The sequence below is a fragment of the Myxocyprinus asiaticus genome, chromosome 17, assembly GCF_019703515.2.
Source record: "Myxocyprinus asiaticus isolate MX2 ecotype Aquarium Trade chromosome 17, UBuf_Myxa_2, whole genome shotgun sequence".
Classification (NCBI taxonomy): Eukaryota; Metazoa; Chordata; class Actinopteri; order Cypriniformes; family Catostomidae; genus Myxocyprinus; species Myxocyprinus asiaticus.
In genome coordinates, this window is record NC_059360.1 from 43,299,896 (window position 1) to 43,313,005 (window position 13,110).

Here is a 13,110-nt window from a genome sequence, read left to right on the forward strand (position 1 = left end):
AATGGATCTGGATGACATCATCATATACAGTCGCAATTGGACAGGTGGAGGTACGGTATCTGGAGTTCCACTTGAGTCACGGGCAGGTGCGCCCCCAAACAATAAGATGCGCCCCAAATGATAAGACTGCAGCAGTTGCGGCTTCCCCGAGACCCAAGACCAAAAGGTGTTGAGACAGATGGCTCCCTGGCCTGAGTTGCGCAGTGGGAGTATGTAGAGGTGGGGGCGTGGTGGAGCATTCCTCCAGAGAGAGAGAAAACGGTAAGGGTGCACACACCTGACACAATATGTCTAAAACCTGTTTCTGATTGCAGTGAGCAATGGAGAGAGCGATATAAGGAGGAACCACACCAGAGACTGAGAGAGTCGCACCAAGCTGTCTTCCTCCTTTACCCCACAATCGTGGTCACATGACCTCATCATGTTGTGTTTAATTCAGCAAATGGCATCCAGAAATAAATTTGTACAAACAAATAATAAGTCAAGATGGAGATACAAGTAAAAATTACAGTTGGTATCACTTTTGGATCATTTGTTAACACCAAACGAAAGGTCAGGATGAAATGGAAGGCGCATTTCATTGTGGGATACAGTGTGTCACGCAGTGTGCTCTTTTGAGCACATATTAACAAATGCAGTAGGCCATTCGGTTATTCAATGCAAACAAAACACTTTCATTCTGTGCACAGCCTGCAAAATATTTCTTCAGAAAATATATAAGTATATACAGTCAATAATTTCACACTGTCAAATCTGATATATTCCAGTTTCAACATTCTCTTCAGCGTGCCCCTTGTATTTACTTCCAACACTGTCTGGTGTTTCAGTTCTCACCTGGAAACCAGTTTCGACCAGATACATGTCAGACCACTGAAAATGTCAACACTGAACAACAGGACTTAAGCTCCATCAGACTGTCCTACCTTTGGTAGGTCTCCCAGTGATGTGTATCTATTGTGATGTACATCTGATCAGTGCTGTAGAGCTTCTCTCCGTCCTTCATCCAGATGATTTCCGGTTCACTCAAGCCCTCAAATGCACAGCCTAGACGGGCTATGTTACCCTGAGTTACTGTGAGGTTGGAGGGGCTTTTGGTGAACCTTAACCCTGGAGGAGACACAGTTTGAGATGTTTTCGATGCATTTGTAAACTTATTTACAGAAAATCTACCAATAAATGTATTCAAATTCCAATACATTTTGAATCACATAGATCATGAGGGCACGGAGTTCTCTAACTGTAGAAAAATACACTGAAAATGTGAAAATGTTGTGTTGGATTTACTTCAGATAATTATGTAGTATTTTTGCATCACACTTGTTAAGTAATTCAACTTATCATTTTATGCCAGCATAAGTAGAAAACCTGTTAGATATACACAAATGTATCAGTTCATTCCACTTTATGTACTTAAAAGGTACGTCACATGAATAAGATTTAACAACTAATAGCATGATGTTTCGAATCAACATTTATATTATTGTTTCTACCTAATTTAATCGGCTCAAAAGAAAATACTGACTACGGTCAGTCATTAAACTTGATTCCCCATTGAAGAGCAGATCCAGCTGCACCTTAGATGCACATTCACATGTGCATGGAAAATGTACATGGATTGAACAGAATCCAACTTCACCAAAGGGAACACCATAATGTGTTGTACACATTAATTCAAATTAATATGTACGATTTTGAGTAGAAGTTATTTATTTTCATACATCATGGTTGTTGAGCCAACTAATCGTTTTTTCCTCAGTGTAGATTCACATCTGATGTTTTGCTGGTGTGTGCATGCCTCTAAATGTCAAGTGAAGACAGAAAAACAACAGCACGAGACATGTGCAATATGTAAACTACGCTCATAATTTGGAAAGTAATGTCATATTTGCTTCAATGGGCTTTTGTGCCCTATTCTGTGACAACTATTGCGCTTGGTCCATTTCCATTTCTGGCATCTTGGCCAACCTGCACGTTTCAATGCTGGAGAGCAGATGTCTTGAGGGCTGCAGATGGGTGAAAGATCTCTACTGTGACAACACATCACAGCTGGCTTCAGCAATGCCACAACACAGGCCAAAACATCCACATCAGTGCTCACAATCACTTCCCAGGAAAGTGCAACACGAGGAAACTGCAGTATCCTGTTACTGATGTAGTTTAACTTTAACTGACCAATTACAATCAATAAAATATCTATTTATCTAAAATCAGCAGAATAGAAAGGGTCTGCATGTCTGTGTTAATGAGCTTTTTTAATGACAATCTGTTTAATATTACTGGTAATCCCACAAACAAAAAAGTACCATAGTACAACCACGTTTCTTGGTGATGTACCATAGAAATATATATATATATACTTTTTTTTTTTTAAAGTAATGTACCATTGTAGTACCATATATTCTTTGAAGTGCTTTGTAAATAGCACTTTGTAAATATGGTAACCATTCAATAACATTGCATTTACATGGGACACCAAGCTACCTCAGAAAATGTAAAAAAAAGGAAAAAAAAAAAAAAGTATATATATATATAGGAAAATGTCAAAATAATAATTTTATATATATATATATATATGTATATATATATATATATATATATATATATATTTTTTTTTACATTTTCTGAGGTACCTTGGAGTCCCATATATATATATATATATATATATATATATATATATATATATTATATATATATATATATTATTATTATTGACATTTTATGAGATATCTATATAGTCTCATATATTATTTTGATATTTATATATATATATATATATATATATATATATATAATTATTATTTTGACATTTTCCTATATATATATATATATATATATATATATATATATATATATATATGACAATGTCAAAATAATAATTATATATATATATATATATATATATATATATATATATATATATATATGTGTGTGTGTGTGTGTGTGTGTATATATTTATATATATATATATATATATATATATATATGGGACTCCAAGGTACCTCAGAAAATGTAAAATAAAAAATAAACAAAACATGGTAATACATCTGAATTATTTTGTTAAAGTACTGTAAGGGAAAGTCTCCTTAAATTTAACTAAACAATGTTTAGAATTTACATTTACATGAACTTTATCTACCCACAACCCAGTCATAAATAACTTAAAGGGACATGACACTAGATTATACAATAGAAACTCGAAACACTGAATTGGTTTCATCTCTTATCTGACAAATGATTATAAAAGAGGTTTATAAGAACTTTTTGCAAGTGTTAATAATAACTGATGTTTTAATGAAACAATTGTTTCCACGTCCCTAAACTCGACTGTCCAGCAACAAACTTACCGTGAACCCCCTCATTGTAGTGCACTAAAACGAGCAGGATCCAAAGATAAATCCCCATTATAACATCTTCTGTGAACGAGATGAGTTGTCACATTTACCTAAGTTAGCCTTAATAAACTCAATCACAACTTTAAAGCAAAGTTATTATTGAACTGACTAGGTGCTAGTAAATATCACACGACACTGATTCATTCATCAGCTTTAACTTGAATTCCTTCTCTTGCATTTAATTTAATATATCCTGTTTTCCTAAGTTTTACTGCTAAAAGTAACATAATGCTCAGTGTTTTTGTATATCCTAAAAAAGTTCGTGAGAGAACGATGATCGTCGCTCGCTCAAGTCGAGTCGGTCGATTAAGATAAAAAAGAAAAAAGAAAACAAGGTAGGAAACATAAGAGCCGTGAAGCAGCGCCCCCTTTAGATCATGCGTCGAAATTACACTTCACAACCAGAGAGTATTTAGCAGAGACGGGCCACTTCTGTTTAAATGAATGGGAGAAATTGGAACGCTCAACCAAGGCGCTCTAGCGCCCAACGGTCAAAGGATGTAGAAAGGAAGTCCCGCCTTACAGAAAAAAGAGTCAATCACCTTTTCGATACAGACATCGCCTGTCAATCAACTCGCGTTAGCTATACAAGACGGGAAAATTGCGTGTTTTAGCGTAATATGAGGTAAAGAATCACAATTTATGACACCAGTATTGTCAGATTTTATTGCTGATTAAATATGCTATTTGATCATAATCTTGATCAACTGTTTTTTTGAAATTTTGGTCTTTCTCCATTCAAGTAGATAGGAGCTGCACTGGCATGACTGGAAATAGCCTCCTGAGAGCGTTCCAAAGATAGCCGACAGTGGACTGACTTGCTAGAAGCACTCTGACAAAACCCAACATTTATTTAGCAAATATTCGAGAATATTTGTTTTAATGGTGTAAAGTCATAACTTTGCCACGAAGGAGAATAAGAGTTGCTTACAAGAAAAACCGAAAAGAGATAGATTTCTTTGTAATTTTTAATTCAGTTCTATCTATCTGTCTATCTGTCTGTCTGTCTGTCTGTCATGGTGTTAAGCAATGCTGCCTTCTGGTGGACAAACAGAATTCCTGCTGCTGCTGCATTTTTCTCATTTCCTCTGTCGTTCACCCGGTGGGACCGGAATGGAGCGTGACTGCATACACTGTAATAGGAAGTTTCCCTGCAAAACGTTTTGGAAACAATCCTGTCCGACCAGCCCCAAATTAACAACGACCCCATAACCTTCACCCTGTCTATGGTAAGTCATTAAGCCTCTTTCAGTGACCTCTCCTGTTGCTGTCTTCATCGCATAACTCTATTCATTTATTTTGTTTGACCAATAAAAAACATTGCAATGTTTGTGTTTTAACTCTAGTCTCTAGTGTTTTGACTCTAGATTTAGGAGGGGTTTAAGGAGCAAGCTGAAGGAACTTGTTAACTACAAATGTTTGACCAGTTTAGGAAAGTTACTGAAACTAGTAACACGTTAAACCTGTTTGAAACATTCCTCCAATATTATTTTGTTGCTGCATACTCGTGCCTTGCTGTTTGGATGAGGACACACTGACTTTGTCTCAACACTTAGTGAACTGCCTACCTAGGCAGCAGTTTTGGGCATCAAGATAATAAATGCTCTCTTTGTTTTCAAAAAAGTGCTGTGATGATATCAGATGGTAGCATTGTGGTATGTACTTTATATATATATATCATGGCACTGAATGATTAGTATGGAAGTAAATTCATGACTAAAGTCTTTGAAGCATAAAAGCATGTTGAATTGCTCTAGTCGAAAAAATAAATCCATTGTATTATCAGTGCTTGCATTTACAGTGCCTGCATTTTGGGAGGCTGAAATTTAACATTGTTGTATTTTTAAGCATTGAATATTTCATTTGAAAACATTTCACAACTAATTTCATTATTAAAAATTCAACAATAAATAAATCTAAATCAAATCAAATCACTTTTATTGTCACACAACCATATACACAAGTGCAATAGTGTGTGAAATTCTTGGGTGCAGTTCCGATCAACATAGCAGTCGTGACAGTGATGAGACATATACCAATCTACAATAAACATCAGATTAACACAACACAACTTAAAGTCTAATATACACATAAATACACACAACACAATATACAAATAATAACATACACTGTACAGTATACACTACACACAATATAGATACACATTATTCAATAAAAAGTATTTATAGTATATATAGAATGTACAGTAGGTTGTATTGTACTGTATTGACATTCAGGCTGTCGGTTGATAGTCAGTTGTTAAGAGAGAATATAATATAATAATAATATAATTTATGACAATCCGGTGTGAGATATAAGAGTAAGGGTAATAAAGTGCAGTGCTGATGTATTTTGATCGTGGGAGATCAAGAGTTCAGAAGTCTGATTGCTTGGGGGAAGAAGCTATCATGGAGTCGGCTGGTGCGGGTCCTGATGCTGCGATATCGCCTGCCTGAAGGTAGCAGTGAGAACAGCCCATGGCTCGGGTGGCTGGAGTCTCTGATGATCCTCTGAGCTTTTTTCACACACATATTCACCGTCCAAAGTTAATTTCCTAAATATTCAGTTCATTTGAAAATACAATCTAGATTTTTCGCCAGGTTAAATTCAGCCTGTTCTATTTCGCTTAACAAAATTTGCTTCTTCAAATTCAGTGGTTCATATTCGGTTGGAAATTCAACCTTCCACATCTGGGAACTGCAGGAAAAGCAGCAGAGTACCGATGCAGAATCTGCACCTGATGCTATTTGTTCTCACCAGTAGGTGGTGCAATGCAATCGGGTGTTGACTGCTGAAGACCAAAGCTACAGGTAGAGAGAACAGCCGTGTATGTTTTGATAGTTTGTTTTTCAAAATTGTTCATGGGTAGAAAATAGATAAATATTTGATTTGCACATGTGGGTGGGCATGAAATGCACCTTTCCACTGATTGGTCAACCCACGTCATCATCAGTTCCTCAATGCCATGCAACAGAATAATTATCCACCGCTACTCAACTTTTATTGCAACTACATATTATCTCTCTCTCATCAAACAGCCGGACTAAGAAATGCCTGTGACACAAACCGTACTAGTGAGGAAAGGGTCTAGACAGGGCTTCGTGCCAACTTTCTTCTGCGTAGGCATGTGTTCTGCAACCTACGTGTGCCAGATAAATATTAGTTGTCTGTTTTAAAAATAGCCAATTGACGTCCTTCACATCTGCATACAAAATTACTTAGCCTACTTCTTAGACACAGCCTGTTTTATTTAGCTATGGGTCTTAGCTCTTAAGAGCATTCTCTACATGCGACATCTTCTGTTTTTACATAATCACTGCTTTGTTCATCAAATGTGCGTTTGCAATGTTTCATTTATCATCTGTGGGTCGAACATTGGGGTGCAAGCTTCTAGGGTCTGTGAAGACTATATAAAATGTATAAACAGGTTAACGTGTTGGCAGGCCTATTTCATGTGCACAGTAGGGCAGTGGAAGCACTAACATAGGATAAATGTACAAACATTCACTGATTAAGCAGAGATCTGCGCTTTGCGCACAAACTGATACTAGTGACATCAGTGCATAGGAATGTGTGCGTGACAGCACCCTTCGGTGTTAGAGAGGAAGATGAGGAGTTTGTAAAGAGAAGTAATTTGGGAAGACGTGCAAAGATAGGCAACTTTCCATGTAATTTCAGTATAACATCAACATCATTCCTTCTGAATTTAATACAATATCATACGTTCACTTTGTACCAACTCGTGCACAAAGGTTGGCCTATTGTTTATCGATTTAGGCCTAATTAATATTTCATTCATTCATATATTATTTTTGTTGTAATATATTATTTTATTTAATTTTCTCATTTCTGCTCATTTTCAATTTTTTGAAAAACAAACTATCAAAATGTACACGGCTGTTCTCTCTACCTGTAGCTTTGGTCTTCAGCAGTCAACACCCGATTGCATTGCACCACCTACTGGTGAGAATGAATAGCATCAGGTGGAGTTTGTGCATCGGTACTCTGCTGCTTTTCTGCAGTTCCCAGATGTTGAAGGTTGAATTTCCAACCGAATTTGAAATGCAAGCACTCATAATTAGGGATGTGCGAGACTAGTCGACTAAATGGTTCTGATGCTGCTAGTCGACACTGGAATTACTAGTCGGTTAATATTTCCCCCCATTAAACTGATAATAATTTTTACACATTTACGTTTGGCTTTATATTTTTACAGAGGCTGCACATAAATTACTGTCATATTAATGTTACATATTTTAAATAGAATTAACAATACAAATATTGTTTTAAAAAGAGGATATCTGGAGCAGATACAGAGTTTAATTTCACCTCAGGCTGCGCATGCTTCTTCCTCTCTCTCGTGGCGCGCGCAGGAAAATGTCCTCTCGCTAGACAAGCAAACTCGGCAAAGTAGTTATGAAATCATTTCGGTGGTGCGGGAATCGGCTTTCCAAATGTTTGAAAGTCCTTATGGATGTTTTCACATTTGAGTCTTCTTTACATCTGTGCATGCTTGGATGTTATTTTTCCACTGAGCAGTCTTTCTCAAGTGCAGGATAGCCACCTCAGGTGAGTCAAGTCCCATCTTTCACCAGACCATGTCGACGGGTTAATTTTACTCATCAAAAAATGTATGCTTTTGAGTAAATAGAAAATAACTGTTTTAGACTAGGTATGCCTTTTTTTTAATCTGCTGATTAAGAAGGCTATTTTCAATGAGGTGCCGACTGCTTAATGGGTTATACTATCTTTTGTTCTGTGTGCATGTCATTTTTAGAATACATTAGGTTTATTGTAGGCTACATCACAGGCCTGTTTTCTATCCTATAGCTACTTTTTTTTTTAATTTTTATTTTACATCATAACTGTTATTGGTTGACGTTCTTTACCGAACAGCTGTCATATTAGATCAGTGGCAAATGCACGATTGCACGGCGTGAAATATGCGTGACTTTTCAGCAAATTTTTTTGTCTCACAGATTTGGCTTAATCTGCCTGTTAATTATTTTTCAATAATGTCCTGACAGTTTTAATATGTTAAATAACTTTTACGTGATGATTTCCGTTTAGAACAGGCTTTTAGGGTTGTTCCATTGATCCTGCACTATTCATTCAATTGTTTTCAATAAATATGTCTATTAAATATTCGCTAATGTTGATTCAGTGAATGTGTGTCATGTTCTATATTTAAAGTACAATGATCATAATTCAAGGCGAGCACGTCGCAGATAAATGCCGCTTTTCAGTACAATTTAGCATCGGATTTGGAATAGATTAAGTATTTTAAATGGGCTGCATAAAACATATATTTTTTTAACTGTTTTCTGAAGGATGGTTTCTCTTTAGACTAGTCGACAAGTCGGTTACAATACTTCAGTTTAAACGACAGTCAAAGTAGTCGTAGCGCACATCCCTACTCATAATACAATGCATTATTTTTTATCGATTAGAGCAATTCAGCATGCTTTTATGCTTCAAAGACTTTAGTCATGAATTTACTTCCATAGTTTAGCTTACCATATTCATATACCATGGTATGATACTCTAAGATACTTATAAGAATACCATGGTATTACCATGGTACATGTCCCAGATTAATAGTATTACCATGGTACTTGTCAAAAATATGGTACTAAAATGCTGCCATGTCCAAAATATGGTTATAACATTGTACTATTTTTAAGGGCAGGTAGGCTGCTCACAAGGTTTTGAGACACAGCCACTGTCATCTTGCATGGATCATGTTGCATGCATATGCATGGGATGGAGGCTTATGTCTGTGCAGAACAAAAAAGGGCTTTTCCCAATCAGTGGGCATTTTCAAACCATTGAGATTCCCTACTTTCATTGGTTCGGTAAGAAACACCCATCCCGGTTTGAGAATGCCCACAGATTTGAAAACACCGATTTTAATGTTCTGCAGAGACTTATACTTGATAGGATGTGCAAGCTGGGATGAAGTATACTGTGTCCAGCAAGAAAACTCTGGCTTACTTTACACACAAACACTCATACACACACATGAACATGAGAAACATGGCACGGGATGTTAAATGTGCACTTCGGAGGGTGAAACACAAAATATCAGCCTTGGAGAATGAACTGTCTATGAAGTGAGTATGGGGTCTCTCTGTTATTAACCTGTTAGATGGATGTGCATGATGAGATAGAATGCAGATATGTGTAAATTGACAGAAACTTGTAGCTGCTTTGGTCTGGATTACAGTTTAGAGTGTAATATGTGTTTTTAAGTATATGTTGATTTTGAATAGATGTAAACGGATAGAAATTAGATGCCAGACTTTATTCATGATAACTTCTAGCCATATAGTGATGTCTCTTAAGACTTAGGCAGGTGTACAGTGGACAGTAAAGTCTTTCAAGTAGATGGTAAAATTAAATTGTTCTGCTCGTTTACTTGTTTGTTTTCTTCAAATTAGTGTTATTCTTCTATCATTTTGTTACTTGTAAGCCTAAAACTGCACATCCTTAAAATGCCATACTTCAAATGTATGAATGTCATTGTATTAGATAACAAACAAAATCAAACCGAGTGGTATCTGCAACTTTTTTCAGAACTAATGTTGATTTTCTTTTTAAAACAAAATCCCTAAAGCTTAAGAAATGCAATTTTAAGGTGATTTTTAATGGATTTATTAAGTCACAAAGGTGTAGTTCATCACATTAACTATGGACATGTTCCACTCACGTTTGACAACCAGAGAGTGTCCAAATATTGTTTGTCTTAATTCTGAACAGTATATGTATTGTTTTATCCTTTTAAACCAAACAAACCTCATTTTGTGAAGTTGTCTGAAAAGTGCTCTTGTGCTATGTTTAAAATAAATGCTACTTGATATTTTATGTAATGCAATCAAATTCATAAATTTTCAAATGTGGCTTTTCAAGTGCCCAAATACTGCAGTATTTATTCACTGTATTGTATTTCAATTTAAACTAATGTAATAATATTTATCCATAATTTGTAGGCTTTGAATAATATGTATGACAGTGCAGCTCTGCAATTTTTATATTTTTTCAGACTTTCTAAGGTTTTTATGAGCAAGTTGTTTTTTGGATGATTCTCACTTAAAGGTGCTGTTAGCACTAGACTCTGTAAACAGTAAACAAAAATGTGTCCGCGGCCTTTGACGCTTTCTGCCTGTCAATCAGTTTGCGCGTTCTCATAGTATTGTAGTTGCAGCGAATCACTGAGGCTTAATGACATTTTTATGCCATGTTACTCATAACAGTTGTCAGTTGAGGGCACTATTTTGCTGCTGTTGTTTTTGACAGCTGTTTCTGCTTGAGGTTGGTCTCAATAAAGCTCATTTGGTGTCTTTGGAGTGCAGGTTTTGGAAAGAGGGGTCTCAGCTTGTGGAAATTCTAGAGTCGGCTAAAATCGCTTACAGCAACTTAGGATCATTAAGATTTTTTACAAGATTATTAAGATTGTTAAGATTGTTACATTATTTTCATGACAGTTTACGCACAATTTACCTTCCCAATTGTCATTAACGTGATGCAAGAAATGATGGTCATTGTGATAATCTCATTCTCGCGACATGAAAAAAATTATATATTATTTGTATGTAAATTATTTAAACATCATAGCAGCACTCCCTAAACAAAATCTTTGTTCAGCAGCATCTTTTTTATTGTAACACAGTAAAAAAATTAAAATCATCATTGAAAACAATGGGGATAATAAAAGTAAAACATTCAGATGCATTACGGTAATGAGAACTGGGGGGTAAAATGTGCGCAAGTGTCCTAAAAACATTGTCACAATCCAAAAAATCTTAACAGTCCTAAATGTAGGCTTCATTTTCATTATGCAAAAAAGCAAAAACAAAACATATAAATGGATTCCTGCTTACATAGGAAATATATACATATATACATATATATATATATATACAGGTGCATCTCAATAAATTAGAATGTCGTGGAAAAGTTCATTTATTTCAGTAATTCAACTCAAATTGTGAAACTCGTGTATTAAATAAATTCAGTGCACACAGACTGAAGTAGTTTAAGTCTTTGGTTCTTTTAATTGTGATGATTTTGGCTCACATTTAACAAAAACCCACCAATTCACTATCTCAAAAAATTAGAATATGGTGACATGCCAATCAGCTAATCAACTCAAAACACCTGCAAAGGTTTCCTGAGCCTTCAAAATGGTCTCTCAGTTTGGTTCACTAGGCTACACAATCATGGGGAAGACTGCTGATCTGACAGTTGTCCAGAAGACAATCATTGACACCCTTCACAAGGAGGGTAAGCCACAAACATTCATTGCCAAAGAAGCTGGCTGTTCACAGAGTGCTGTATCCAAGCATGTTAACAGAAAGTTGAGTGGAAGGAAAAAGTGTGGAAGAAAAAGATGCACAACCAACCGAGAGAACCGCAGTCTTATGATTGTAAAGCAAAATCGATTCAAGAATTTGGGTGAACTTCACAAGGAATGGACTGAGGCTGGGGACAAGGCATCAAGAGCCAACACACACAGACATGTCAAGGAATTTGGCTACAGTTGTTGTATTCCTCTTGTTAAGCCACTCCTGAACCACAGACAACGTCAGAGGCGTCTTACCTGGGCTAAGGAGAAGAAGAACTGGACTGTTGCCCAGTGTTCCAAAGTCCTCTTTTCAGATGAGAGCAAGTTTTGTATTTCATTTGGAAACCAAGGTCCTAGAGTCTGGAGGAAGGGTGGAGAAGCTCATAGCCCAAGCTGCTTGAAGTCCAGTGTTAAGTTTCCACAGTCTGTGATGATTTGGGGTGCAATGTCATCTGCTGGTGTTGGTCCATTGTGTTTTTTGAAAACCAAAGTCACTGCACCCGTTTACCAAGAAATTTTGGAGCACTTCATGCTTCCTTCTGCTGACCAGCTTTTTAAAGATGCTGATTTCATTTTCCAGCAGGGTTTGGCACCTGCCCACACTGCCAAAAGCACCAAAAGTTGGTTAAATGACCATGGTGTTGGTGTGCTTGACTGGCCAGCAAACTCACCAGACCTGAACCCCATAGAGAATCTATGGGGTATTGTCAAGAGGAAAATGAGAAACAAGAGACCAAAAAATGCAGATGAGCTGAAGGCCACTGTCAAAGAAACCTGGGCTTCCATACCACCTCAGCAGTGCCACAAACTGATCACCTCCATGCCACACCGAATTGAGGCAGTAATTAAAGCAAAAGGAGCCCCTACCAAGTATTGAGTACATGTACAGTAAATGAACATACTTTCCAGAAGGCCAACAATTCACTAAAATATTTTTTTTATTGGTCTTATGATGTATTCTAATTTTTTGAGATAGTGAATTGGTGGGTTTTTGTTAAATGTGATCCAAAATCATCAGAATTAAAAGAACCAAAGACTTAAACTACTTCAGTCTGTGTGCATTGAATTTATTTAATACACGAGTTTCACAATTTGAGTTGAATTACTGAAATAAATGAACTTTTCCACAACATTCTAATTTATTGAGATGCACCTGTATATATATAGATTTGAGGTTAAATATGACCAGGAAATTTTATTGCCCGGTTTCATGAGAATCACCCTTTTACATTTTCTGAAGAAATGTGAGTGGTGCTTGGTTGTGCAAAACTCACAATCACAATGCTAAGGGGTTGTGGGTTATTGCCAGGGTGTTGCTAGGTTGTTTCCCAAGTCTCTATGATAATCTGATCTCTAGATATGGCTTGGGTACCA

At 36.3% G+C, this 13,110-nt stretch overlaps 2 protein-coding genes across 4 annotated transcripts in view; one reads left to right on the top strand and one right to left on the bottom strand.

Moving 5' to 3' along the window:
* LOC127455492 (tyrosine-protein kinase receptor TYRO3-like) overlaps window positions 1-3,666 on the bottom strand; it is a 42,526-nt gene extending 38,860 nt beyond the window's left edge. The window contains exons 1-2 of the mRNA XM_051723440.1: window positions 3,345-3,666; window positions 924-1,107 (exon numbers count right to left, since the gene is read on the bottom strand). Coding sequence (XP_051579400.1) covers window positions 924-1,107; window positions 3,345-3,402 — 242 coding nt within the window. The 5' untranslated portion in view covers window positions 3,403-3,666. The remainder of the gene's footprint in view (window positions 1-923; window positions 1,108-3,344) is intronic.
* An 822-nt stretch (window positions 3,667-4,488) lies between these two features.
* The window catches only part of LOC127455497 (mirror-image polydactyly gene 1 protein-like), a 101,503-nt gene continuing 92,881 nt past the window's right edge, over window positions 4,489-13,110 (top strand). Inside the window, exon 1 of one of the 3 annotated variants that reach the window (XM_051723449.1) lies at window positions 4,489-4,621. The gene's annotated coding sequence lies outside the window, so the exon portion shown is untranslated. The remainder of the gene's footprint in view (window positions 4,622-13,110) is intronic. The other 2 variants (XM_051723448.1, XM_051723450.1) reach the window with 2 other exon arrangements.